This window comes from Haemaphysalis longicornis, unplaced genomic scaffold (assembly GCF_048455015.1).
Source record: "Haemaphysalis longicornis isolate Haplotype H1 unplaced genomic scaffold, Haemaphysalis longicornis Haplotype H1 scaffold_18, whole genome shotgun sequence".
Classification (NCBI taxonomy): domain Eukaryota; kingdom Metazoa; phylum Arthropoda; class Arachnida; order Ixodida; family Ixodidae; genus Haemaphysalis; species Haemaphysalis longicornis.
In genome coordinates, this window is record NW_027526282.1 from 8,201,791 (window position 1) to 8,227,321 (window position 25,531).

At 47.0% G+C, this 25,531-nt stretch overlaps 1 protein-coding gene across 2 annotated transcripts in view; it reads left to right on the plus strand.

Moving 5' to 3' along the window:
- Window positions 1–25,531, plus strand: part of LOC144166612 (uncharacterized) — a 199,870-nt gene that overhangs the window by 167,226 nt on the left and 7,113 nt on the right. For both annotated transcript variants that reach the window (XM_077696152.1, XM_077696153.1), the window contains exon 2: window positions 5,802–5,917. In XM_077696152.1, coding sequence (XP_077552278.1) covers window positions 5,835–5,917 — 83 coding nt within the window. In that variant the 5' untranslated portion in view covers window positions 5,802–5,834. The remainder of the gene's footprint in view (window positions 1–5,801; window positions 5,918–25,531) is intronic.

The following is a 25,531-nucleotide window of genomic DNA, read 5'->3' on the forward strand; positions in this document are numbered from 1 at the left end:
CCCGCATGTGGTAGAAAGCAATTCAAAGCCCTCGACTACGTTGCGGCTCGTGACCCATGCAGATACCGTATTTATTCAATTATAATGCGGTGACGATTACAAGGCAAAGGTACAGTTTGGAGAGTAAAAAAATTGCCATATACGTTTACTGATCTTCGAATATAGGGAGGGGTATGACTTTTAGACTACGGATTTTGGAAAAAGGAGAACCTCGCCTTGTATTCGATTAAATACGGTACCAGTTCGGAGTGTCCCACCTCGCGTTAGACGTGGACCGGTTGTCATGCAGTCTTGATCCAGGGTAGCATCCAGGCTTCATTAGAATATCACGTTCAACAGCTGCAATGAAAACTATGACTGGAACAAGGAGGACGTCCTGTATTCATAACTTCCTGATTTGGGAATAATGTCCTCTCCATGCATATTTATACTTACAGGGCTTGTTTCGTTAGCTTAGGCGGCTTGGTTTATTTTTGAGGCTGGTACAAACAAACCTCGATCTCTGTTTTTATCCTTTTGTTCCCTTTTTCCTTGCATTTGTCACAAAGGCGCCTATACTTCCAGGCCCAACGTTTTCCCAAACTGCATAAAAACGACGAATCTAACTGACGCATTGGGAATTCACAGTGCAGCTGAGGCGAGAAAGTTAAGCGGGACGGGACTCATCCGTCGTATAAACTGGCCGTCTCGGGCCAATAACATAAAAAAAATAGTGTCTCCTCGTGGTAATTAGTATTCTCAGCATCTTGGCGCGCACCATGGGATTATGGAGGCACGCTTCGGTATCAGCTTGTCACGTGCTAGGCCCTCGTACTGGGGTTTCCTCCTTGTGCGGCTTTCAGTAATGACGCAGCCACCCGCCTAGACTTTAATTGGCCTTTCCGGAGGCTTAAAGCAGCCTTAAAATGCAGATACCGCGATACGCGTTTCAGGTCGACGTTTTACACGCGCCATCAAGATGCAGCGGCGCCGGCCTCTACGGATTTAACGCATCCTAATCAACTCGCCTTGAACACGCCGTTAAAACACGGGGAAAATGATGTTTTGTGGGCGGCGTTAAATGACCGTTACGAAAATGCTGGAGCGTATACGCGAATAACCCTTTTTGGAAGAAAGAAGCCCGTATCAAGGGCCATCGTCCACAGCTCAATCCAGGTGCTGGCATCTCCAACTACGCAAGATCCAAACCAACGAAACGCGAATGTCTGAATGGGAAGCATTGCTGATTGAAGGCGTTGTTGAGGAGGGCACCAAGGTGACCAAATATTGCGAGGCTTAGAAATGGTGACATCCAACACAGTCTGCACATCTCAGTTTCAGCAATAAAATAATGCTAGGATGGAATGAGAAATGAAAATCAAACTACTCTTAGGCGACCGTTAAATTCCGCACATCACCTCCACTGAACCGATGGCAAGGACAGTGACGTCAGCGGGGTGAAAGGTTAGCACTCTGGTTTCGCACAACATTCTTTTAAAGGGGTCCTGAAATACCTTCCGCCGATGCATGGATGTACATGTACCCAAATAAAGCAATGTTTTTGCAATCTCCTCCCGCAAGAATTTTGTTAAAGCGATGAGTTTTAGCTGAGAAATCGTAAATCAAAAACCGCGCATTATCGTCGCTCCGCGTTTCCTCCTCCTTTCGACTACTCTCCGCTGTTGACGGCGCGAGAGCCTTGCCTCCCATGATGCTGCGCTCCGCAGCGGTGACGTACTTCCGCTATTGCGCTGCTCAGACTGTCGTCTGCTGCGGGCAAGCTTTGTTGACACCATGAATCCCGCACTCCGCTCCAGGCTGGAAAAGCGAACGAAAAATCTGGCCGCATGTATGCGGCGGCCTGGCCTTGCCCTTTCGCGGTGTGCGTTGCTGGCGGCACATGACTTTTTATCGGCGACGAACTCGCAGCCGCATGGGGAGGGTCGTGCGCTCCTTCCCTTGATGCACCGCGCACTGTTTATCCTAAAAGCACCGTATCAGTAGTGGCCCCCATTGGTGCCGGGTCTTATTTTGCGGCGGTGGTAATTCCTGCCGGCGGCATGTGAAAAAGTCATATTAAACCGATACAGAACCCGTCCACAAAGCGCTTCAATCATGTGACCAGTTCAGCTTGGGGCGACGCGTGGTGGAGAGCGGCAACGTTGGCAAAACATGCTTCACCGCGGCTCTGAGCTTTCTAGCACGGCCGCTGGATGAGAGCGCACGCCAGTGCGCCTTTCATCCAGCGGCCGTGTTCCTAGCGCTGGAGCGAGCGCCATTTCTTTGACAATCTCAAACATCGGTTGCCTTGGCAACAAGGCACAAGCCGCTCCAGAAGTCAGTTACGGTTGCATGATCCCGGTTCAGCTTGGGGCCCCACTTCGCGACATGTGGGCACTGCAGGCGTACCACTCACTCCCATTGGGAAGTGCGAGATGCGTTTGGCATTACAGGAGGCGATGGTGTGTGTGTTGTGGACGCCTTTGTTTCGCGATGAAATGCGACGTTGTGCTTCTGCGGGTGGATAGTGCTTGCCAAGGTCTGGATTATCTTTCTCGAGCGACGTACGACTCAACCTCGCATGCGGTATGTGCAGTGTGCGTGGCTAAAAGCCATCTCGGCTTGTGCGCCAGAGTTAAGTGACTTGCTGTTCGTCCCCGCAAAGCGCGCGCGAGGTGAGTACCGAATTTACGACGGACAGGAGGCAACCCATCCTCTGTCAATCGTGGTTCAGACTTGCAACGCATGTTGTGACGTTGTGTTCGTTAGAAACACATCTCTGGATTGTTTTGAAGTTGAATAAAATGTGTGCGTCAAACCCAGGCATTCGGCTCAGGGCGTTCTCTGCGATTGCACGAAAGAAGTGCCACGGGGCTTCAACGCTTTCTTTATGGAACGTACTCAGGTAACAGAATATCCATGTCGTGTTATGGCCGTGTTGCATTCAATACAAACGGTTAAGCGTTTGTTTTACACTTGTTTCGTTTGTCGTAAAATGTCCAAGCACTCCGGCACTCCGCTGGCAGATCAGCCGGCGAGCCGACGCTGAGCGGACGACTCATCTCTTTGCCGGAAGTGCGTGAAAAAGCCGCCCAATAGCAGGATGTCTAGCTCATGACGAACATCTGGGAATCGATGATGTAGACATGTGAAGATGGCGGCGTCCAAAAACACGAAGGGAAGGGTGAAAAAAAAACGACAAACTTTGGAACAAAAGTGTGAGCTTTCCGCTGCGCGTAAAAGAGTAATACTTGGCACAGAGGACGTTGACGACCCAATCTAACGGTTGCGCTAGTTCATTTAGTGTGCTCAAAATGCCTTTCAGGGCCCCTTTAAATTCCGCCTCAGTTCCTAGAAATAATTAAGGTGCCGTCAAAGCTTCCGCTGAAGTGCACTCTACCTTGAGCAGCCCCCTGAGACGTCCTTTGCGCACTTATACTATCACCTGCTGAATTGACGAGTAGTTATCGCTCTTGTGTAAGCACACCAGACCTTTCAGTCAGAAACTGTAACCTCCCGGCACCGGTGGTACGAAAATAACTCGAAAGGAACCCTCCCCCACGCCCCGCAACACCCTTTCAAAGGAAGCAAGCGTAGCGGTTTTATACCGCAAGGTGATAAGACTAAAATTTGCTTGCCCCTACTTTTCAAATAAATCCGTAATGAGGTTTCCCCTTGCTGCAACACCGCATAATCGCACACGCTCCCAAATAATAATTGTCTTCAGCCCTCCAACACCTGCGATTGATGCAAGCGTGTTCGGGCCACCAAACAACGTTGAGATGCACGTTAAGAGATCTCCTTGATTACTTACTCAAATTAGGTCAGGGCCTGGAACCAATCACAGACACTTCGCAGACGGAATGCATATGCTGTGCCAGTAATTTTGTGCGGCTTGCAGAAACTTTGAACTGCGCTGGAAACTGTCCATCGTTGTAAGGCATAGATTCAAGAACCTAAAGGTGCGAGGGGAGAATCCACCGAAGGGGAAGGTTGTAGATACCTAACAGGTATTTGGGGCGTTCGAATCCTCTGCCCCTCACGATAATGCACTCCAGATGAGCCCGTTTGCGAAAGAGTTATCTGAGCGCGTCGTAACGGGTAGCCCCGTAACGGAGCGAATGAGATGTGCTAGTTGTAGAACGATACCAGAGGCCACTAACTTCGACCAGGCCCTGAATCACTGCTCAGCCAAAGCCCCAAACCATGGAAAGAATGCTGCAGTTAATAGGGTTTATTTTCCGACGTTTCTTCCATGAAACTCAATTCAATAATTGCTTCCGTAGAAGAAGACTGCGAACCCCGATGGGTGTGCGTTGAACAATTTGGTCGGTCTATCGGTGCGGATGTTTGTGTGATCGGTTTAAAGTTAACAACGCTAATCTCTTTCAAGAACAGTCTGTCGAGTACACCGCTTCTTCCGTATGCAACAAACCAGTTTTTCCTCATCTTTCCTAACGGCAGTCAATTTATTCGTGATGCGGAAGAGTTGCGGTGTCTGCAAAAACCCTATATTTTCTGTACGGCCGCATGGTGCGCATACCACAAGCGTATATATAGACCAGCAGCAGTCCAGCACGCAAGCGTAAGGCTGCTGCTAGAAGACTAGGAACAAAAGATCGAACCCCGGCAGCGTTTCAAATACACATCTAAAGCTTCCTTTCTTACAATTTAGATAAAAATATCACCAATCACCATCCAAGATGGTTAAATAGGAGCGCTATATCAAAGGGTGGTATAGCGTTTCTTACTTCCACTTCGCGAAAAATTTCTCATTCGCTATGACTCGTTGCTGTGAACGAGAAACTAAGTCGTTCTGCAGCGTAGCGTGAAGTAGCGAGTCAATCTCTAGCAGGTACGGCTGTGTACGTTCTTATGGGTCGAGCCACATACACCCCAGCATAATACTGCAGTTGGTAAAGCTAGTCTAAATTCTACCCCTATCGATAGGCGTACTCTACGGTCATGTCAACATGGTAAGGCAAATTTATTTTGGGGCTAACAAGACGGTGTACACTTTCTTTTAGTAAATTTGAGGCATAGAAATAGAGTCCAAAAACAAATTTAGTATTACCTAGGCACGTGGGCAGAGAGAGAGATATAGAGGGAGAGAGAACGTTTTTTAGAGCCAAGAAGGGGTGGGGTTCGAACTCAATATTAACAATGCGCCGCGTTTGTAAGCTGCCTTATAGCCTCTAGTGACTTTGGTTTGGGGACATGGTATAGGTTGAAGGCCAATTAAATTATTCCAGCTTAGTATCATATTCGTATCATATTCGGTCATGGTCACTCCTGTACGAGTAACGATATGTGCGACAGCACACACGCGTACGAATATGTACTCGTAAAGGATCGAAATGCATATTAAGATCATTGACCAAGACACTTCTCCGTTGTTGGAAGGCTGAGGGCGTGGCACGGCTAGATGATCGACGTGACCTATGTTCGTCAAAAGATGTCACGCGCTGGGCTACATCATTAAAAATACATACAAAATTTGCATAAAACAAGCAGTTCTCGTGTCCCAGCAAGCGCCGGTCTGGACCGAAGTGCATAAGGCGTCCTAGCTTTCCTCCCTAGTCCCGCCCCTGAACAAGTACAACGTAGTAATCCGCTACAAGGATCCCGGGGCTTGCTCTAAATGTCACCGCAGCCCACAGTGCGTCGGCTCCCATGAGAAAAACGAAGTCCCGATGCAGTGGAGTTTCATGGCGCCCTCTCTCTTTTGAAGTTGGCTCCACTATAAAATGTGCCTTGCTCTCCGTACGGTATAATCGCTGGTGTCTCACATTCCAGTGCCGGTGCTCTTTCCTACCGCGCAGAAACTCCCCTCGACCAGCCGACCGAGCGACCCGATGGCGAGCAAGCTGATTTTCCTGGTGGTGTTGTGCGCCGTGGTTCTGCTTCCAGCCATCGTGCACTGCAGGTCCATATTCAAGTGAGCCAATTCACTGCTATGAGGGCGCGCAACTATTCTCACACCTTCGTAACAGGCGCATGAGTTACAACTCCTTGATCAAGCGTGTTCGAGTGAGCGAGCTGCGCATCTAAAATGTTATCTGGAACTTAGGTACCAAAACTAGGATGCTGGATCCCACGCCATTTTAAATGCACGTCTTGGGCGGTAATGTCTTGGAGCTCCCGTTAGTTCGTGATAGTGTTTCGAAAATCAAATTCAACCCTCATGGAAACATGTCAAAATATTTTCGCCCAATTAAAGTGATTATTAACAACGCGTTCTCATCCACGGGCTCACTCCTTAAATCTTCCACTCGTGAAAGCTATTGTAACACGCAGCTTGTAGAAATGCGACGGAGCACTTTTAGTTAATCGACCATTTGAATGTTCGGCAAATATCGCCGTGGGCTTAAAACCGTAAGCCGAAACAACCTATACACGCATTTTCCTGCAACTTACATATATGTAACCGTATTTAAGCCACGCCTTTATTTATTTCATTTGAAAGTATTTGACGGGTTTATTTAATGTAACTAATTGTGCGAACTAGACGCCTAATGGCGCAGCCCTTCCCCAAGTTCAATGGGCTTCTAATTTTTTTTACACGAGTATACAGTTTGTACAGATTTCTGTTAAATCGTCAGCTGGAAACGCCTTCTCAAGGACCCCCTGAATGCTGTCCCCTCCAATAGCTGCTCGTTTGGCTCTACATAACGACATACGTAGCAACGTAATTTTTTAATATGCATCTTTATCCCAATGGTCGAGTCCTGTATTATATAGGTAACGAGGTTACTGAACGTCTACTCCTGCTCAACTAATTCTACAGCTGTCCTACCCGATGCAACAGTGGGCAGAAAAAAGATAATATCAATAAAGCAGTCATCTTATCCTTTAGCAACATCCCACCAAGTCACACTTCGACTATGTTTCAACAGTTGCTTGCATTTAGGAGCAATGATGCCAAATATCTTGGTGTTCTCTTTGTTAACCACGTCCATTGACGGAGCTTACTGATCTCATCATGGCTAATGACCTAAAAAACTCAGTTCTTTAAGATAAACCTTGTCTGAAGCGACAAATGAGGTAGATTATACATGTGCAAGTGGATAATCCATCCAATTATCCGGCACAGAACTGTGGGAACAGTTTGTAATTTAAAAGATGTAAATAATACATTTGAAAGAGGACTGTTGATTTGTATGCCGTCGTTATGACGGGAATTGTTTCCCTCATCTGCCCCGCTCCCCGTAATATGGGTTTTACTTTCAGATCACCGGCGCATAGAGCCCAAACACATTTCCCACTATTATACTATGCTCACGTCTACCCGAAGAAACCCACAATAAATTTTCCACGCCCTCGTTCGTTGGCCCGAATTTATCATAGTCTTAATACTGCGCCGATATTTGCCCGAACAGATTGAATTAAACATTATTTTTTGGTTGAAAACAAACTTCTGGAATCCTTTTTTTTTTAATAGCCACATAACAGTTCGGTTCGCATACTGAACGTGCGCCATGATGGCATTACGCCGAACGGGGTACCAAGAAACTACTTGGGAAATTTTGAAACCCCCGCAAGCAACGGTAGTTTCTTAATAAAACAGGAAAAGTATTTTTCGGATGACAAATGAGAAATGCTTCTTGAAAACATACCGCGCACACCTCATCGATTACTACAAAATGGCGATTTGTGGTCTTGAAGTGGTTGAAAAGGTACCTTAAAGACGAAACATTAGGCACGATGTCTCGCTTGTGTGTTGGTTATCTTTAGTACGGTACTCACCAATGTTTCCTTGTTTAGGCGAACGTTACGCCGAGTTTTAGTTCAAATCAAATAACAACTGATTACTTTACTTGGGGTAATATTGCGATGAATGCACCTAGTCTTAAATAAAACTGAAGTTTTTGAGCAGCTAGATTCCATTACATTAGTCTCTCTTATCCTTTTCCACCACTTCCACTGTTGTTTCGCCGTTTCACCCGGCAGTGTAAGGTACTTCTAATAAGAGTTTCGGATCTAAGTGCCTAAATCTGTTCGTTACCAAAGGGATTGCACCAACCCTTACTTCGTTTTAGCGCTCAGGTAATTAGAGAAACATTGCATCGAATTTCCTCTTGGTCACTGTTTTCGTTTGATTGATTAGGTATGTAATCGTAATAACGCCATTGTGCCAAATAACAACTAATAAAGAATTCACAGCTTTGCAACCCATTCAGAATTTCCACCCTAAGTAAGGGATAAATTTTCAAGCATCAAGACTCATGGCGAAATACCGAGTACCCTAAGCACAATCTTTGCCTTAAGCATACGGTTCCCAACCATTATCGGTCTATTATATTGTAGAGCCCTTAGTCGGCTTTGCGCCATATTATATTGTAGCACAAAGTGTCACAAAAGGTTCAAACCAACTTTGCTCTGGGTCGGCAGTTTTGCTTCCCTGTGGCTGTGTTATCAGTTGTCTAATGCAAGGCAACTAATTCAAATGGTCGGTCTTTGTTTTACTATAGTTTTCGCCGTCGTTTAGCCAGAAAAGAGAGAGAGCTACATGGCCGAAGCACATCAGTCTGGAGTATGTACTGTAGGTAACAGAGCACTCACTAAACGCTTACTGGCAGCTAGCACAACAAAATAAACAGCAGCTTGCCGCTTAAAACAGAACGGCTTCACCGAGATTACATAACGTGTACTTAACCTGCAGCTTTCAGAATAAAAAATTGTCATTTTTTTCTTTCTTCTTTAAAACATTAGCAGCGCACGTTTCCTCACCACTGAGTATCTGTGTTTATGTTTATTGAAAACTTTCCATGCGACAATTCTTGCTAAACAATGTTTTTTGTGGCGTTGTTTCACGCCCACCGCTGGTGGGCGTGAAAAAAAACGCGAACACGCCAAGCTCTTAATTATCTAAAGCTCATTCCCTCACCATGGGATTACGCAGGCACCGACTCTCCTCGAAGCTTTTCTTTCCGTAAATTCGCTGCCCTCAGAGCCGCACAGTGGTGGGCTGGTACATGATCAGGATGCAAAACACGTCATGAATTGCAGGGGTAACTTGCTATTCCCGTACATGCGTCTACATCGTGACGTCAGCGATCTGCAGAGTTCAGGTATGCGAGTATTTTATGTATGAACCCGGGACAGCACCTGTACTCTCCGAGCAACTAAGCTCAGGACCAAGACCGCGGTAATCGCCGTACAAGAAAGAGAGCCGGTTCAAGCACTGGGTCCTTAATTTTGCATCTTACTAGGGGCGCCAGACTTTTTGCTCGCCATTCGAGAATGGCCTGTTGGGAAAGGTGGGCACCCTTCCTCCTGTCATTTGTGTCCGCACACTACCCTTTGAATCCTCATGTTTACGTTCCCATGGCGTAGCTTACGTTAACTTTCTGGTGGGAGTTGAGTGTGCAGCGATTTGAAAAGGATTTGGTAGGAAGGTTCTGATATATGAGAGAAGACATCTATTCCTTTTGTTTGCGAAAAAATCACCAGAGTCAGCTCTTTTTACTTTAATCTGGCCTGCAAACACCTTCACTGAAGCAGGCTTAAAGATCTTCAAAACGGAGCCATCTCTGAAATGGGGCTAAAGTCCGAATGCAGGTCTTATTGTTGTCAACGAACTACGTTTAACGTATTCATTCTTCAGTGGCGGAGGTAGTGAGACACCGTGTTTGTCGCACTCAGTTCGATGAACAAAATCATCGAGGTAACCACACTCCACTAACCTTACTTCAGCGATGGTCTCGCGCATTTCCCTGTTTGGTTTGTATACAGTGTTACACATTCCCCTTCATTTGTTTTCTTACCCGTTTATCGATAGAATTCGGGTATGTTTACGCTCAAATAGATTTTCGTAGGTATTTCAGGCAGTTAAAATGAGTTGCGGCTTTCCCTTAAAGGAATGTAATCTTGTTTAAATTGGGCGGCCTTATATGGTGCCAGAAAGGGAAACACGTGCAGCGTAATGGGAGGTCGACCTTTCTCTTGGGCGAGTACTTTTTACAAGTCCATCAACAGGCAAAATAGCCTTAATACGTACCAACTTTTTTGACTCTTATCGCCTTGGCCCATGATACAAAATGCTATGCGGACCCGCATCCAGGCTATAGCTTGTATTCACTAAAACGTTAGTTGTCAGTTTCATTGCTTGGCAACACTGGGTACGGCCATGGACATAGCCAAAGCGCCACGAACATGGCGCAGCTTGTGACGCAGCGCCCGCACGCCACAGAAAAAAAAAGAAATAAAACACCGGCGCGTCGTCTGCTTCGTTTCAACCCGATTCTGAACGGTGGTGTCAACACATGTGTTATTAATAGCAATCACATTAGAGTCAGGCATTACTTTGCGTTCGATTGGATAGAGTTTGGAACGTCCAACACAATCATTTGCTTAGCACGAACAACTACCGCCATCTTGCGGAGCCCTACGTAACCAGTGACAATGCACTCACGTGGTTGCTCGGTTGTTCCTCCGCGCGGCGCTAAGAGGTGCGTAACTGCGAGTATATTGAACGTGACACAAGTTAGTTGCGCGATTTGGTGGACTTCATTAGCTTACAAATTGGTGCTGCGACAACAAATAATTTTTGTGAGAAAAAAACGGACGATGTCAGTTATTAAAGGGGCCATATAGACAAAACATAAGGTTGGTTCATTCGAAATATTTTCTCGCTAGAATCATACTGACAACACTTTAACGTTAACGTAGCTCGAATAACGTATATAAGTAGGAAGAAAAGGAGCGGCCATGCGACTCACTAGCTCATTTCCCGCAACAGAACATATGCCCGTCATTTGCACAATCTAGCGATTGGCTGAGGCCGGCAATAGCGAAAGAAACTTAGGCCTAAGCAAATAGAACAAGCTGTTTTCGCCTAAATGTAATGCATATTCATTCTATAGCAGTAATAATAGCGGAATAAACAATAAAAGTTACGAAGTTACACCTGCACATAGAAGTACCAGTGCGTATTGCTGTTGTTACTGGACTCACTATGCTTGTTTTAGCTGCACAGCAGTCCGACGCTTTGGAGTGCTCTTACACGACGCCGACTGATTGGCATAAGCTACATTTTCTTACGTGGCCCTGTTTGTCGAACATTCCCCATTTTTCACGAAGTGGTAACATTCTGTCGTATTAAAAAAAGCCAGGTGCAAATGCGGTCGAAAACAAAGCAAGGGCGTACAGCGGTCCGGCGCAGCTTAATGGAGTCATGTAGGAGGAATGACGATGCACAAGGTTCCGCAGTCCGCCGCAGACTTAACAGCGCCCTAACGTTCGCTTGACTACCTGTCCTGGTTACGTCATAGAATATGTCACGAAACGCACGATATGGCGGGAGTTTCAAAATTTTAACTTTGATTTATTACTTTCGCAGCGAATAAAGCACTGTTTGCTGACAGACACGCGCTGGGGGCACTATAAAACACCAAATCTTTCGAGTAAAACAACCTAGTATTTTGTCTGCATCACACCTTTAAGAGCAGTCTCTCCTGAAAACGCCCGTTCGTGTTGACACCCACATCCGTCGCTTCGGTGGAGTGATGAATTACATGAACCATTGCCGTTCTTTACCTGTACCCGCGTATGGCTATTCGCTAACCGGTTGCTAGGCAATCCATGTGTTTTGAGCCCTTCCTTGTGACGTGCCCGGCGGACGTGTTGTTTGCAGGTGTATAAATGTGCAAATAAACCCGCCCGAGTTTCGACGGCTCTGCAAATTGTTACCTTCTCGGTGGACGCTTTGTGTGCAAAGACATTCATTCAAAGAGACTTGATTACGGAAGCACGGCTCGCGAACTTCTCAGTTTCCCCGCATGGAGACTGAGTGCGCTTCATGTTTTCTCTTACGCGCGGTCGTTTGTTCCGGCGTCGCTGCCTTGCCGATTGTTTGCCGGAACATTTTTGCTGTGTCCATCGCCGTAAAAAAAGCACACCTGGGGCCGCCCGCAACCGACAGCTCAATCACAAGCTGAGATAAAGGCTGTCCAAGGTTTTGAGCGGCTGAGATGGAGTAAACAATTAATTTCTATTGCGTAATTGTTGTTTTCGAATAAATGGACAAATTAGGACGGGTGTATATACAACATTTGACGGAATCAATTTCCGCGTGTTATTTAGCACAATCGACCTAATCAATTCCACCCAAGCCAGACCGTTACCGTAAGTCTATAAATTTATGTTATTTTGCAGTAGTCTGTAAAACTTGTGTCTGAGGCGAACCCTTTTCCCTCTCCTTCTCCGTGTCTGTGAATTTTTAGGATTCTCTTTCTTCCAACTATAATCGGGGCGATATTTTCATTTGGTTTCATAGATCTATCTTTTCCAAGAAAATCTAATCCCCTCAATCTAACGACGACGATGGATGAAACTTGAAGCTTTCTTGCGCGCGAAAATAAAATGGCGAAGGGCGTACGTCAAAGCCACTGTAATCAAAGTCAAAGCGTCTACGATTAGAGTGAAAACAGCCTGCGAGTCAAACTCCTAACTCAGACGACAGCCAACAAATCCCTGACGAGAAAGCTAAGCGCCACCCTCCCCCCCCCCCCCCCTCCACCCCCCCTACACATCGCAGACAATGTCGGAATGGTGCAGTCGGATACACATTGGCTTCGTAACGTGAGGGGCCATGGCTCTATTCCGACCACGGCAAACGACGCTGAGAATGTTGAGTGCAGCGTGTGTGTGCGGCTCCACCCCTAAGCGTTGACGTACGTGTGGGTAATACTTCTCCGGCGTCAGGCTTCCGCAAACATACCGCAAAAGCAGCCTTTCTGACGCGATAAAGTGGAGGGGTGGACACGTCGACTCCTCGACGACATCGTTATTTGGCGCCAGTAGGTGAAGTCTGGAGGATATATTCAGCCCATTTCTTTGTAGTACTCCAGGCGATGACACTGGGGCTCTGCAGGGGAATGTAATAGCGGCTGTTACGATACCAGATTCAGCATGATCGCCGAGTCCAGTCGAATCATAGACAACGCGTGGCTCCCCAAGAGGGTTCCGGAATTTCTTCAAAGCGCATTGAAGCATGTTACCAAGGGTGTTATCTTTAAATTTGCAGTGTTGAACAAGCGAAGTCACACGTGGGCTTTGAGGGGCGCTGAAGTGGAAGACTTCGGTTTCATTTTGACCAGCTGTGGATCTTTCATCCGTTCCAAAATCTCGATAAACATAAGGTTTCCATTTTTCGCCTCTCTCAGCTAACAAAAACAAAAACGCGGCCGTCGACAGAATCGATCCTGCGTGCCGCGTTCAAAGGATGTGACGAGTGATTGCGTGGCAAGCCGCTAGAATAGCCTTAAGCCGTTCGAGGAACTTGTCATGGGTAGCCTGACGGATTGACATGTCACGTAAGGTGTACTTTGGGCGTGCAGCGTTCCGTTGCCTCCGAGGGAACGACATAAATTTCTTTCGCTGAGAGCGCTATCACACTGGCGAAAGATAGGCTTGCACGGCAGAAATCGCTCTGTAAGCTATCACTGCCAACCGCTTGTATTGGTGCTTGGAGAGCCGAGTACATCCTTCGTTTGAATATATTCATAAATAAACTGACATGCAGTCCATCTTAAGGGCTCCAAGGAGACCAGTAACAGCAATAAATGAGAATACGGGAGACCTCGCGAGATACTTATTTTGCTGCTTAAAATGCACCCTAATCGAACCGGCGTCGAATGGTTTGTAGAGAAATTTAAGGATGCGTGGCTCTGCCTAGCTTGTTGACATCCCATTGCCTTAAATTTCATAATAGAGGAAATGCAGCTTTTCCAGTTTCCTTTCACAACCGTCAGAGTATGACTAACTGAGGTGCCAAAGCAGAGCCGGAGTCACGCATGCGACGAGCCCCTTGTACCGTGTTCGTGCTAATATGGAAGGCGGGTGGGTTCGAGCGTTTGAACACTTAATACGCTCCAAGGCTGAGCAGCGAAGTCGTGGTGCATTATACAACTGTGTGCCAATGCACCCTCTGTGCGAAGGGGAACAATACATCTATGATCCTTTTTTCTGTCCTTGGTACCGCTTTAATTTCGGCTTGAAAGTTGGAGCTACTTTACCGAAGCCGCTACTCGCGAGCCTTTTTTTAAAATGTTGTGCCATTGGAATAAAAATTCAAAAGAACAGGAAATACGTTAGCCTGGCTCCAGCAGTTCTACCAGATGGATGCGGTAGCTGAAACAAAAAACCTTTGTGCATTGTCTCTGGCTTTTCTTGTCTTAGTTTGTTCTACCACCCGTTTACACACACTGTTGCGCATCCTGCAAAACTGCAACTTCGTTCGGAATACTCTGCCAGGTTTTTCATTTCTTATCACAAGGTTTAGTCTCACGTAGTACTGGCTGTGCATGTTAGGACGTCTGATGCATTGATCAGATCCGGTTTGGAGCGCAGCGCTTAACTTCCCGTTCCAGCGCTTAAGCGCGTCGTATCGAAGCAGAATAGGGGCCGAGGGGTATGGCGTCAGAGAGCGAACGCTGAGAACCGTAAAATATGAATGACTGCTGCAGCGAATAAAGCACAATGAGGAAAACGGAGGAAGGTAAAGCACTAGGCCTACGAGGAAAGAGGACGGCGACAGTAACGACAGAGAAACATAGCACTACATGTGTGGATTGTGAATCGCTCCCGCGCATCACCGACGCGCTACCTTCCGCGATGTGCAGACTTGCCAGACGGTCGTACCACACTCCGCTCAATTATCAGGGTTCCGTACAACACAGTGACCGCGCCTGCGAAGCCACTCACAGTCTTGTCTTAACCATAATACAAAAAAATCCTGGGCCACCTGCACTAACTTGAAACCTTGGGAGGGGCGAAGCAAGCAGTGTATAAGTGGCGCCTGGGCGTTTTTGCTAATGGAGGTGAAACCGTCGGGGGGTGGAGGTATACAGCTTTGCTTTAAAAGTCTCTTGTCTTAGAAACACTAAGCTCGCTGGCGCAAGGCATAAACGAGTGTCCCTGTGTTTTTTAGCACGCGTTACAGTCTAACGCGAGGAGTAAACGGTTTCCCGGTGTTTTAGTACCTTGACTACATGAGACGACGATTGAGACGACGATTACGGCGACGGCTGCGACAGGAGACACCAACAGCCCCAGCCCCTAAAGGGCATCACCCCTACAAAATGTGGTCTATGCCTGTACATAGTTCACGTAGCTTTTAGGAGCGCAGCTCTTAAGCGCGTGCTCCTGTGGTTTCGCGTCGCCGCCGGTCACGTTGTAACCGCGTGAACGAAGAGGACACAGATGATAGACGAGACCGAGCGAGCAGAAAAGCGGAAGAGGAAAGTACAGCTAAAGTGTGAGGGGGAGGCTGGTATGCCAAGGGAAGAGTACAGAAGGTGATGGCCGAAGCCGCACGAGACGTATGAGAAAACCGCGCCGCGACTTCTAGTGACGCCCGAGAAAGGAGATGCAAAACCAGGCATCATTGAAAGCAAGAGCCTTATTCTTTCGAGTTCACAAAGAACACTTAATCCCCGCCTGCGCTGCTATAGCTAAACGTACATCGGTCCTTCATCGTACTCTTTGTTGCGTGGCTTATCTGAACCCCGGGATATTTTCGCGGGAGGTTCAAACAGAATTTACAACGACATGCTCGTCGGCAATGACGTGCTGCGAGGTAACGCCAGGGTAGCGCGAGCCGTCGTTCGTTCGCTGAAAACGCGATCACTTTTTGAGACACAGCAGCTATGAGCTTTCACCAAGATGACTACAGTTAGCGGTGCGCTCAAATTTTTCATTAGACAGTATCGCAATCGTCAGCCAATTGTTCTTTCAAATTTCTGGAATAAATATATTGCGAAATTGGAACACCTAAACAGTCACGCTCAAGATTTGCTTTAGGAACTATCGTAATGGTTAGTGAGCAATTAACAACTTAGGAAGATCATAAAATTCATCATGGACTTTCAACAACCAATATCTGGCATGTTTTTGTTAAGGCTGCACATTAGGTTCCACCACCTAGGACGTCGCAGGTTACATGTAAACTGTGCCGGCGAGGACGTCCTCGATTCGTTTACCGGGATATATAAAACAAGCAGTACTCAAGGGATCAATTTCATAGAGCGATTATACACGCTTTAAAACATAGTGCTTCATTTAAAGCTCGACTACCGCGAGCTCATTAGAAAATGTCGTTCACAGTAACCCTTCTGCCACACTAATTTCGTCCGTGTATTAGGCATTGCAGCAGCGGGTGACAAAAATATGAACGCACCAACGAGGCGTGTTCCTGACATAACGGCAAACAAGTGCACCCTTCGGTTGATAGGCTCGCCCTTTTACGGCTGCCGGAAAAAGCTCCACCCTGTACCGGGGCGCGGCTTATAAGCCATAATCGAAGTTATCCGGCGTACGCGGCGGTCGTGAGAAGGACAGCATCTGTTGCACGCGCGGAAACGAGGTCCCGCTAGCGCGCAGCAGTCTCATAAACGCCTGCAGACGGCCAAGGCTGCTGGCCCCGCGCTCTCGGCGCCTAAACACGCCGTCATTAGGTCCTTCTATCCTCCATCCTTCAGCAAGCGTACAAAGCACTTCCCGACGGGTGCTGTGGATATCACCATGTGGCGACAGGGTTTACACAGCAGCAAGGTTTAAGTCTTTGATGAGTAGCCCAAGCCGAACTGAGGGTGGTATTGTCTTTTTTAGGGATTAACGCCATTACCGTAGGAGAGAAATAAAGTTTAATCATAGTCGTTGCCTAAATTGCGCGACACCGATATGATGACGATCATCGTCATCATAATCATCCGCCTATCTACACCCACTGCAGGACAAAGGCCTCACCCATGGATCTCCAATTATCCCGGTCCTGTGCTAACTGCGAGCAATTTACCCCCGCAAACTTCTTGATGTCATCTGCCCATCTAATTTTCGGTCGCCCCCTGCCACGCTTTCCTTCTCTGGGGATCCACTCTGTTACCCTTAATGACTAACGGTTACCTTGCCTTCGCATTACAAGCCCGGCCCACACCCTTTTCTTCTTCTTAAATTCTACTAATACGCCCTTGACATGCGTTTGTTCCCTCACCCACTCCGCTCTCTTCTTGTCCCATGTCTCTTCTTGTGATCACTATGTCGTGTACTAAAAAGCTTCACTGTTCATCCACTTTCCCTTCACAGGGTACAATAGCTAATGATTTTTGACCACTGCGGGCGTGTACGATTCCAGACCAGCAAATTATTAGGAACTATCGTATTTGACAACGGGTTCAGCACCCCACGTCCTTATCATTGGTCAGCACAGAAAGCATGTAGAATAGGATAACCAATTAAGAAGGACGCACAACCTCATTCAGCATACTGCTAAGCACTTCGGAAATACTTCCAAGGGTTACAAACCACAAAATTATCCAGCCCAAATAATTTTCTCGTGCACGCAAAGACACTGGGTGGCATTTCTCCCGGCGCGGTTTCTCGTGCACTTCATATCGAGAGTTTACCGACTGAAGAATGAACAGTTAACAAAGGCCGGTGAACGGAAGGCTCAGTGCGAGAAATCATGCCCCTCTGAAAATAATTAAGAAAGGTAAATGGCAGCATTTAAAATCAACGGAAGGCCTTCTAGGAACGGCGCCGTTTAGGGTATTTTCTTTTGCGTAGCCTCCTTGCTTCCTGGTCTCCCACGCATTTCTTTGTCCTTTCTTCCGCGCTGACCACCAAGAGGTCGCATAGGCTGTATTTCCCCGGGCGGGCTACAACAGCGCTGCATCGTTTCGGATTACTCTTGACTTCGCTTTGCTTCGTGGCAGACGGGCATATTCATGCTAGAGGGTGTTGCCCGTGGAGGAGTCTGAACGTCGCGTCTGCCTGGCTGGCCGCAATGCGTCTCTCTATGTTGTCTCTGGCTGCCCCCTTCTGCCACAAGGGGTGTACCCCTGCTACAGTCACAGCTGGAGCCTTGACACTGTTATCCGTGAAGAAACAGTAGCGCAGTCACTGTGTCCTGATTTAATGCCTGGCCAGACAAACTTTCGTCGACCCCTTAACCTCTCCTTAACCTCTTCTCTCTTTGCCACTTATGGGCCGCTTCGACGAGGCCCACGGAAGGTTTGGCTCGTTGCGCAGTATTCAAGGTGCAAGTGACCCCAGTGCAATGTCGACGGGGTTTTAACACCAAGTAGTTGTTTGACTTCGGAGTTCGGACATTCCGTGATGCCGAAAAGAATTCGGTGTATGCTAATACGGTGCATGTAGGCGTCTGTGCCTGCACCGTTGCAGATCGCTTTCGTTGTCATGTCATGGAATTCGATCATTAGTCCACGCCCCATGAGAAATGTCCAATCATCTAAAAAAACATTACTTTTATTTTGTGCCATAATCGTGGCTACTGTATTTTTACTAAGCCTAAACAGCTAGGAAGAGATAGGGGAAACTATTCTGAGATTTTTCGTTGACGGGTCACAGACAGCTAACGTTGCGAAGTAGCGACCTTACATCATTCAGGAAAATACATCTAGATTAGCAAGTTGTCCCGCCTATGATTCGAAAGAAAACATTGTAAACCAGAGCGCCATAAGGTATAGCGGACGGTCTTGCTAGAATTAAGGATAACAAATCTGTCATTTCCAGTTTCACAGATGGCGATAGAAGCTGTAACTTTCGACGGGAAGTAAACAGTCGCGCCTTGTAAGATTACCGCTAACATTGAAGAAAAATGTTCTAATAAGTGAACTTTTGACCGTAAAGATAAGTGACAGAACCACATAGACTGAAAAGCATGAACACCGAGAAACGGGCGAAGAGGTGGAAATATCAAGGAATACAAAAAGCGCCCTGGAATAAATACTTCATTTCTTATACGCAATGGCTGAATCTGATGTAATAGACCTTCCTCCTGCAGTAACGTGACAACGGCTAATGACTATGACTCCGAGACGCTTGGGAAAAGTACAAGAGTATCTATCATCAACGAGGGAATACATTATGAACGCTATGGGCGCCGCGATCGGCCTCTTTCGTCGCTTACTTGGCGTCCACGCCCGTCCTTTTTTCTGTGGAGCCCGAGAGTGGTACAAAGGATCGATAGCGTACGAAGCATTACTGTGATGACCATTATCGACAGTAGATGAGCAATGGCGAGACATTATGGGCTCTGATGGGGCGCGTTAATTGTTCGTGTTCGGCAACGAACAGTGTGTGATACACAACATCCTATTATTTGTTGTCCGGTATCACATCCGAACTAATGAGCTGCGGTTTGTTGTGTATTGGAGCCGTCCGGTATTAAAGAAAATGCTGTGAGCGACTTGCAAGCTTTCACGTACTCGTCGGTTATTACTGTATGAAATATATAATGGGCAAAATACGATGAAATCAACACGCCATCATTATCAATAGTGTGACAAGGAACAGCTTTCGTTAAACATATAAAGAATGCTAGGAGGCTCTTGTAATCCTGCACTATTTTGTTGTATGATCATCGTGAAAACTGAACTGACTGTTTCAATGCATTATTTACCCGCCGCGATGGCGCTGCGGCTAAGGCGTTGTGTTGCTGCACCCAAAAACCGGGTTCGAATCCCGGCCGCGGCGGCCGCTTTTCTGACGGAGGCGAGTAGCGAAAAAACCCATGTGGTCGAGATTTTGGCGCACGTTAAAGATCCCCAGATGGTCAAAATTAATCCGGAGCCCTCCACTACGGCGCGCCTTATCGACTGTGCAGCGTCGTCACGTAAAACCTCATAATAAATCAAATCAATGCATTAGTTTGAGGTTCTGGGAATGCAACATTGCCATGTTTACCCCTTGGTATTAGATGACGTAAAAGAACCCCGACAAACCGCAAAAGCAGTAATCTCATCCTCATTCAGTCTCTCTGGCATTTATTTCTCTTATTATTGGTCCCGTGCGTCACTGGTTGAAAAGGACCTGTTAAAATGATTTTCTTCAATAGCTAAAGTCAGTGCCCTCGGCAATGCGGTGAAAGCTGACGGAATTGAAATGCATTATTAGATGGTTCATGTAAATTATAGGCCCAGGACAAACTAATTAGTTGTTAATGGGTGGATTCCTTTCCGCTGTTCAAATATTCCAACACAAATAGAAATTCTTCTGTTAAGGGTAGCTCGTAAAAGAAATTAGGTGCTCAATACGAGCTGAAATTCCACCAGTTCTTATTGCCTAAGCGCAGCTGGGGTGGGTGGTGGAGGTGGGGACCGGTTCTTTTAAACGCCTTAAGAGACTTTCAAAACGACGCCAAAGATAATCTTCCAAAATGATATTTATAGGTGAATTATGCAGATGAATTCATTTTCACTGTTACTCGGAATTTCAGCGGAAGTAAGAAGCCTTCGCCTATGAAGGAAAGCTTGACATCCACCTGAAAGCAGCCAAACGTCGAAAAAGGAAAGCTACACAGCTTTCTCAGAAACTTCGCAGTTGAAGAAATATTCGTCCTGGTCCAGGATTCTAACCTAGGACCACCGCTTAACCGGAGCGGTGGTCCTGGGTTCAAATCCTGGACCAGCACGAATTTTTTTTTTACTTCCACTGCGAAGTTTCTGAGAAAGCTGTGTAGCTTTCCTTTGTAGCCGTTTGGCTGCTTTCAGGTGGATGTCAAACATTCCTTCATAGAAACTTTCTCCACCTTGCGGATTTCTCCTAAATCTGGTCGATGAAGCCTTCGCCAATTTCAGTTGCTCGGAAGAGAGAACAGAAGGGCCCTTCCTGGTCGCCGTATAAGTACCGAAATGACGTCAATATACTTTGCAGTGTGGCTTGATTCTATACAAGCCTTCAAGCTCGTAATTTTCATCCACTTACTCTGGAATAGCTACTTTTATTTGTTTGCCTGGTGTGTACGTTGTAAGGAATTAACAACCTCGCCACTCTTTAAATGCGCCATGTGAGATGCGAGTAAATAGTATTAAGCGATATCACCAACTAATACAAGACGATGAAAAAAAAACAAATATTGATATAAACCAGTCTTTTTCTGAAAAAAATCTCAGAACATCGTCGTGGCGCTGTAAACCTGGGCCAGTTGAAGGACTTCTGCGATATAACACCTTTATTCGATGCTGTTTTAATTTTCACCCAATAACCGTACACATGTGGCGTTTGTGTTGTTTTATAATTCATCAGGAAATGTTAGTTTGTTTGCTTCCCCTGGGAAATTGGTCGAGTGTATCAAATGAGAAAACGGACGTTCCCATTAAGATAGCAAGAAAGCAAGCCAGCACGCAGGCACGCGGCACGAGGCTTCTATTTCGGTCAATAACGAGTGCCATGCGCGCATACGTGGGCGTGGGCCTGGCTTGGGCAGATGAAACTGGGCAGCCAAGTGGGCAGCCAAATGGGCCCTGCTACGCTTTCCCGGGCCCCGCGGTGGTGTGCGTCATGTGTTGATGGAGAAGCGTGTGTCTGTTGGCCTATTTTGTTGGCTCTGTCTCAGCAATAGCGCGTTTTGTTGGCGTTGATATTTCCCCAACAGCATACCAGACATCGGCGTCCCGTCTGTCTGCCGTCATTCTCTTTAAGCAGGTCAATAAACTTGTTAACCCCGCAGCAGCAAGTAGCCCAAAATCGCGGCATAGTGGTTGTGAGTCCTGATTGGGATACAGTGTGTGTGGTTTCCATCTTAAAACATTGAAAACTAAAAGAAAAAAAACACACTTCTTTATTCAATACTTTGCCAAACGTGTTTATGCGCGCAGGCCACGGTGGATTGGGCACTGCCATTGCAATTAATGTCTGCAAGCAGCCGCACCGGCCAGAAGGCGATACCGCAACATTGGGGTTAGCAGCACTTAGCGTTGGCAGTTGAACTGCCGTGGCACCGAACAGATTACTCCATAAATAAAAAGTGCGAGCCCCGCCCGACTAGAGTGCTGTCACCGTTGCATCAGCTGAAGTTATTTTTCATAGGAAGCATGAGTTGAACGATTGATACTGATTGATCGATTTTGGTGGGGAAAACTGATATAACGGTATTTTAAATGGCAGTTTTGTTCCCGCTTCTTTTTGGGCATTGCATTGTGTTGAAATTCATGGAGAATGTTGAGTACACATTACACCTTGAATGTGATCAAAGCACTCAGTGATGTCGTAAACCAAAGTCACGTAGGCATAGTAGAGGGACACTTAAATCAAGATATAAGTTGCTCTAGATCGATAGATTAGCTCACCGAGAACACGAATAAATCACTCTTACGTCACGCTTAGCTTTTTTAGAAATAAAAAAAAAACACAAGCACGTGAAGGCATGTGCCGCCGCCACTGGCTATTCCGCAGAACTTGCAACGAAAGTGGTTAAAACAGCTCGCGTGTGCAACGTCTGCCCGCTGCCGCTGGTTTGCGCTGCTCGTCCATACTGGAAGACGGCCGTACCGCTTTTCGATGAAGCGTACGAGCTACGCACGATCGCATGGTTCGACGCCAACATTCGCGGGCCCTCAGGAGGTCAATATGTTTTTTTCTTCAACAAAGCGTCAACAATGATCACGGATCCCACGAAGGAACATTTTGCTTAGCTGTCCGGAGGAGAAAAGGACGTTAGAGTTCAAGAAAGCACTACTGATTTGACCGAAACGTATCAAACCGCTCGGTACGTGGTAGCGTTGTATTCGGTTGCTTCTGACCGCTATATATCACCGCTGCCGTGCTGGCTTCCGGTTTATCGTGACGCAAACAGCTACTGCAGTCACTCTTTGCGTCAGGTTTGATCAGCATCTGTATAGCGATTTGTCAGCACTTAAGGCGAACGAACACTAAAATGGCTATAGTAAGGTTATCTTTTCGTTTGAAACCAACTTGCTGGTTGCCTTCGGTGTCCCTTTAAGGCTGCTTAAGTGTAGCATTGCTAAATCATTACATTTCATTTCAAGCTCTGCGCTTCTCTATGGGTAATGGTATATATTCCGTTAGTATGTCCTCTTCAGTTGCGACAATGTGTCCACAACGAGAGAGATACATGTCTGCGGTGTACACTCCACGCCGTAATGGTTGCGGTGGCGAAGACTGGGTGTGCTTCTATCTGCAGCCAGCGCCTGCTTCTTGGCCAACCGCCCTTTGCTAAACGTATACGCGATTAGGGTACACGCTGTTTGCTACCGTTGTAAATGGCACGCTCAAATTACTCATGTAGGCTCCCAGAGATGGGATTCTGTCCTATCATCATCCTTATGATCACTTTCTCTTTGCGCCATTGTCATCTCCCCTCTTACTGTACCCTAGGGCAGGGCCAATGACTCTGGTTCGCCTTACTTATACGCTCTTAGCGTAAGCGCGCTGTGCTACTGTCGTAATTGGCATGGTTAAAATGCCTCTGCAGGCCTCCAGTGCTACGATGGTGTCTCCAATACAATCATGATGTCTCTGCTTTTTGAGCCGTTTGGATGATGATGATGATGATGATGATGGCGGTGGTGATTATGATCTCAAAGTTTTTGGCACATAGCCACAGTGTAAATGTGGCGATGTAATCGATGTGTTCGGCGCGGAGTCACGAGGCGCTTTGTATCGGATCGATCGCTCATTAGAGAGTTTTAGCATAGCGGCTAGCGGAGGCTCACGCTACGGTGGCGGGTTACCGGGACACGACCGCGCATGCGCGCGCGCGGAGGGTGAGGAGGTTGCCCCTCAGTGGAGAGAAGGCGTGGGCATGGCGAAGGCCGGCCGGCGGAGCTAATTCCTCCACCGGAACGAATTTTCACCTTCCCAGACGGGCCCCGCTACCCACCGCCCCAGCGTTAGCGGACGGTACCCAGTATGCTAAAACTCTATTCTTTTCAAGCGGAGGTGTGCCGAGAGGGGTATTGGCGGTGAGCGCGACCGCGGGCGGGGCTGCGAAGCGTGCCACCGTAATGTCGGCTGAGAGATTCTCGCATTTGTCGTCTGCTTCACTCAAGCTCGCTCTCCCTGCGGTTTCTTTGCGCTCGGTTGACGTCTGATGCTTGTCCACACCAGAATTTGCGTGTGCGTAACTTTCTATTATAGTAATAGAATTAAAATTGCATACACTAGCTGAAAGCGTGAGTTAAAGTACAGTTTTGGATACCGCTATGGAAGAAACATTGACGGCGTAGCCCCATTCCTTGCGAAGCCGGTCCTGTACGGAGCGCGAAGATTCGGAGCTAGGCGTCAGCTCCTGTATTATGCAATCTTTCGAACAAAGGGAACAGCCTGCTGCTAGTAACCGATAGCAGCGAAAGCACTCGACCAAACAAATTCGAGGCCTCCGGGGCTGTCGGCTTTGGCAGAAGACATTATGATTCCCCGTAATCATGTGTAAGGTAGAACAGTTGTTGCAACCGTGCCGAACGCTCGAAAGTATTGTACCACATCACTTTACGTTGTCATGGCATGAAGGTATGCCGACATGCACTGTGGGCTGCAAAAACTGTACGTTGATTTTCAAATAACCTACTGTGTGTGTAGGCGCGTGCTGGTTTTATATCAGGCTTCTAACCAGTATGTAGGTTTATAGAGCAGAACGAGTCATTTTTACAGTAAAGATACAGTAACGCTGTTTTCTCAGACCTGGAGGAATATTTCGGTACATTTCCCTCAGCCATATTTTCCCAATGTACAAATATGCGTTATAGGAAAACTGCATTCAAGAGGGGGGAGAGGAAGAGGAGGAGGAGGAAACAAATTTATTTAGCAGTAAAGTCAAGGTGATTAGTGGGCCGGGTCCTCAGTCCAGGAGGAGCGAGTAAGAGCAATTTTCTTCAATTCATAGAACGCCATCCCGAGTAGACCACGATTTGCTCTTGACGCCTGGAAGGGTTGGAAAACAATAAATGAGCTGCTTGGAAATATTAAGCGGTTTCGATTCTTGTAATATATACATGTATAATATTTATTGCGTTCGTTAGCGACCATATCACGCTTTCAACACCGTAAACATGTCATAATTTTTCGAGTTGAGAGTAAGTTCGATGTGATAACGATGGTTACGATAGAAATTCGGAGCACAAAAGTCGCCTTCGAGTACTGAGCTGGCTGGACTGCGTGCTGCTTTTCAGTATATTCTAAAGCACCCGGCCAATCAATGGGCTGTATTTACAGACTCCAGGTCAGCACACGAGAGATTAAAATCGCTTCCAAAAGAACAGCTGGCATGGGAAATCAATCTTTTGCGCTCACAAGCCATACAAAGGGGACACAGCGTACGTCTGCAGTGGCTTCCTGCCCACTGCGGAGTTGCCGGCAACGACGCAGCTGACAAAGCCGCCTCATCTGCCCACAGTCTCTGCAGTTAAGCTCTGCCGATCCCATTTACGAGAAAGGATGCGGCAATACTCGCCTCATCAACCGCATGGAAAGCGCAGATGTCTATCTGGACTGATGCAAGGCAGCAATACGCACCTCTTTATGCGATTGATCCCAAGTGCACCTCCAGAATGCCACCTGGACTTATCAAGCGCGTGGAAGCCATTCTGCATAGGCTGCGCTTGAATGTGGCCTATACGGGACATTACCTGTACAAAATCCAACAGGCATCTTCACCAAATTGTTCCTGATCTGACTCACGAGAACACATTGATCATGTTATATGCGTGTGTCCAAAGTACACCGTCCAAAGGCAGAAACTCATATTATCTTGGTGCAGGCAGCTTGGTGCGGGACTTGAGCTGAGCGCTGT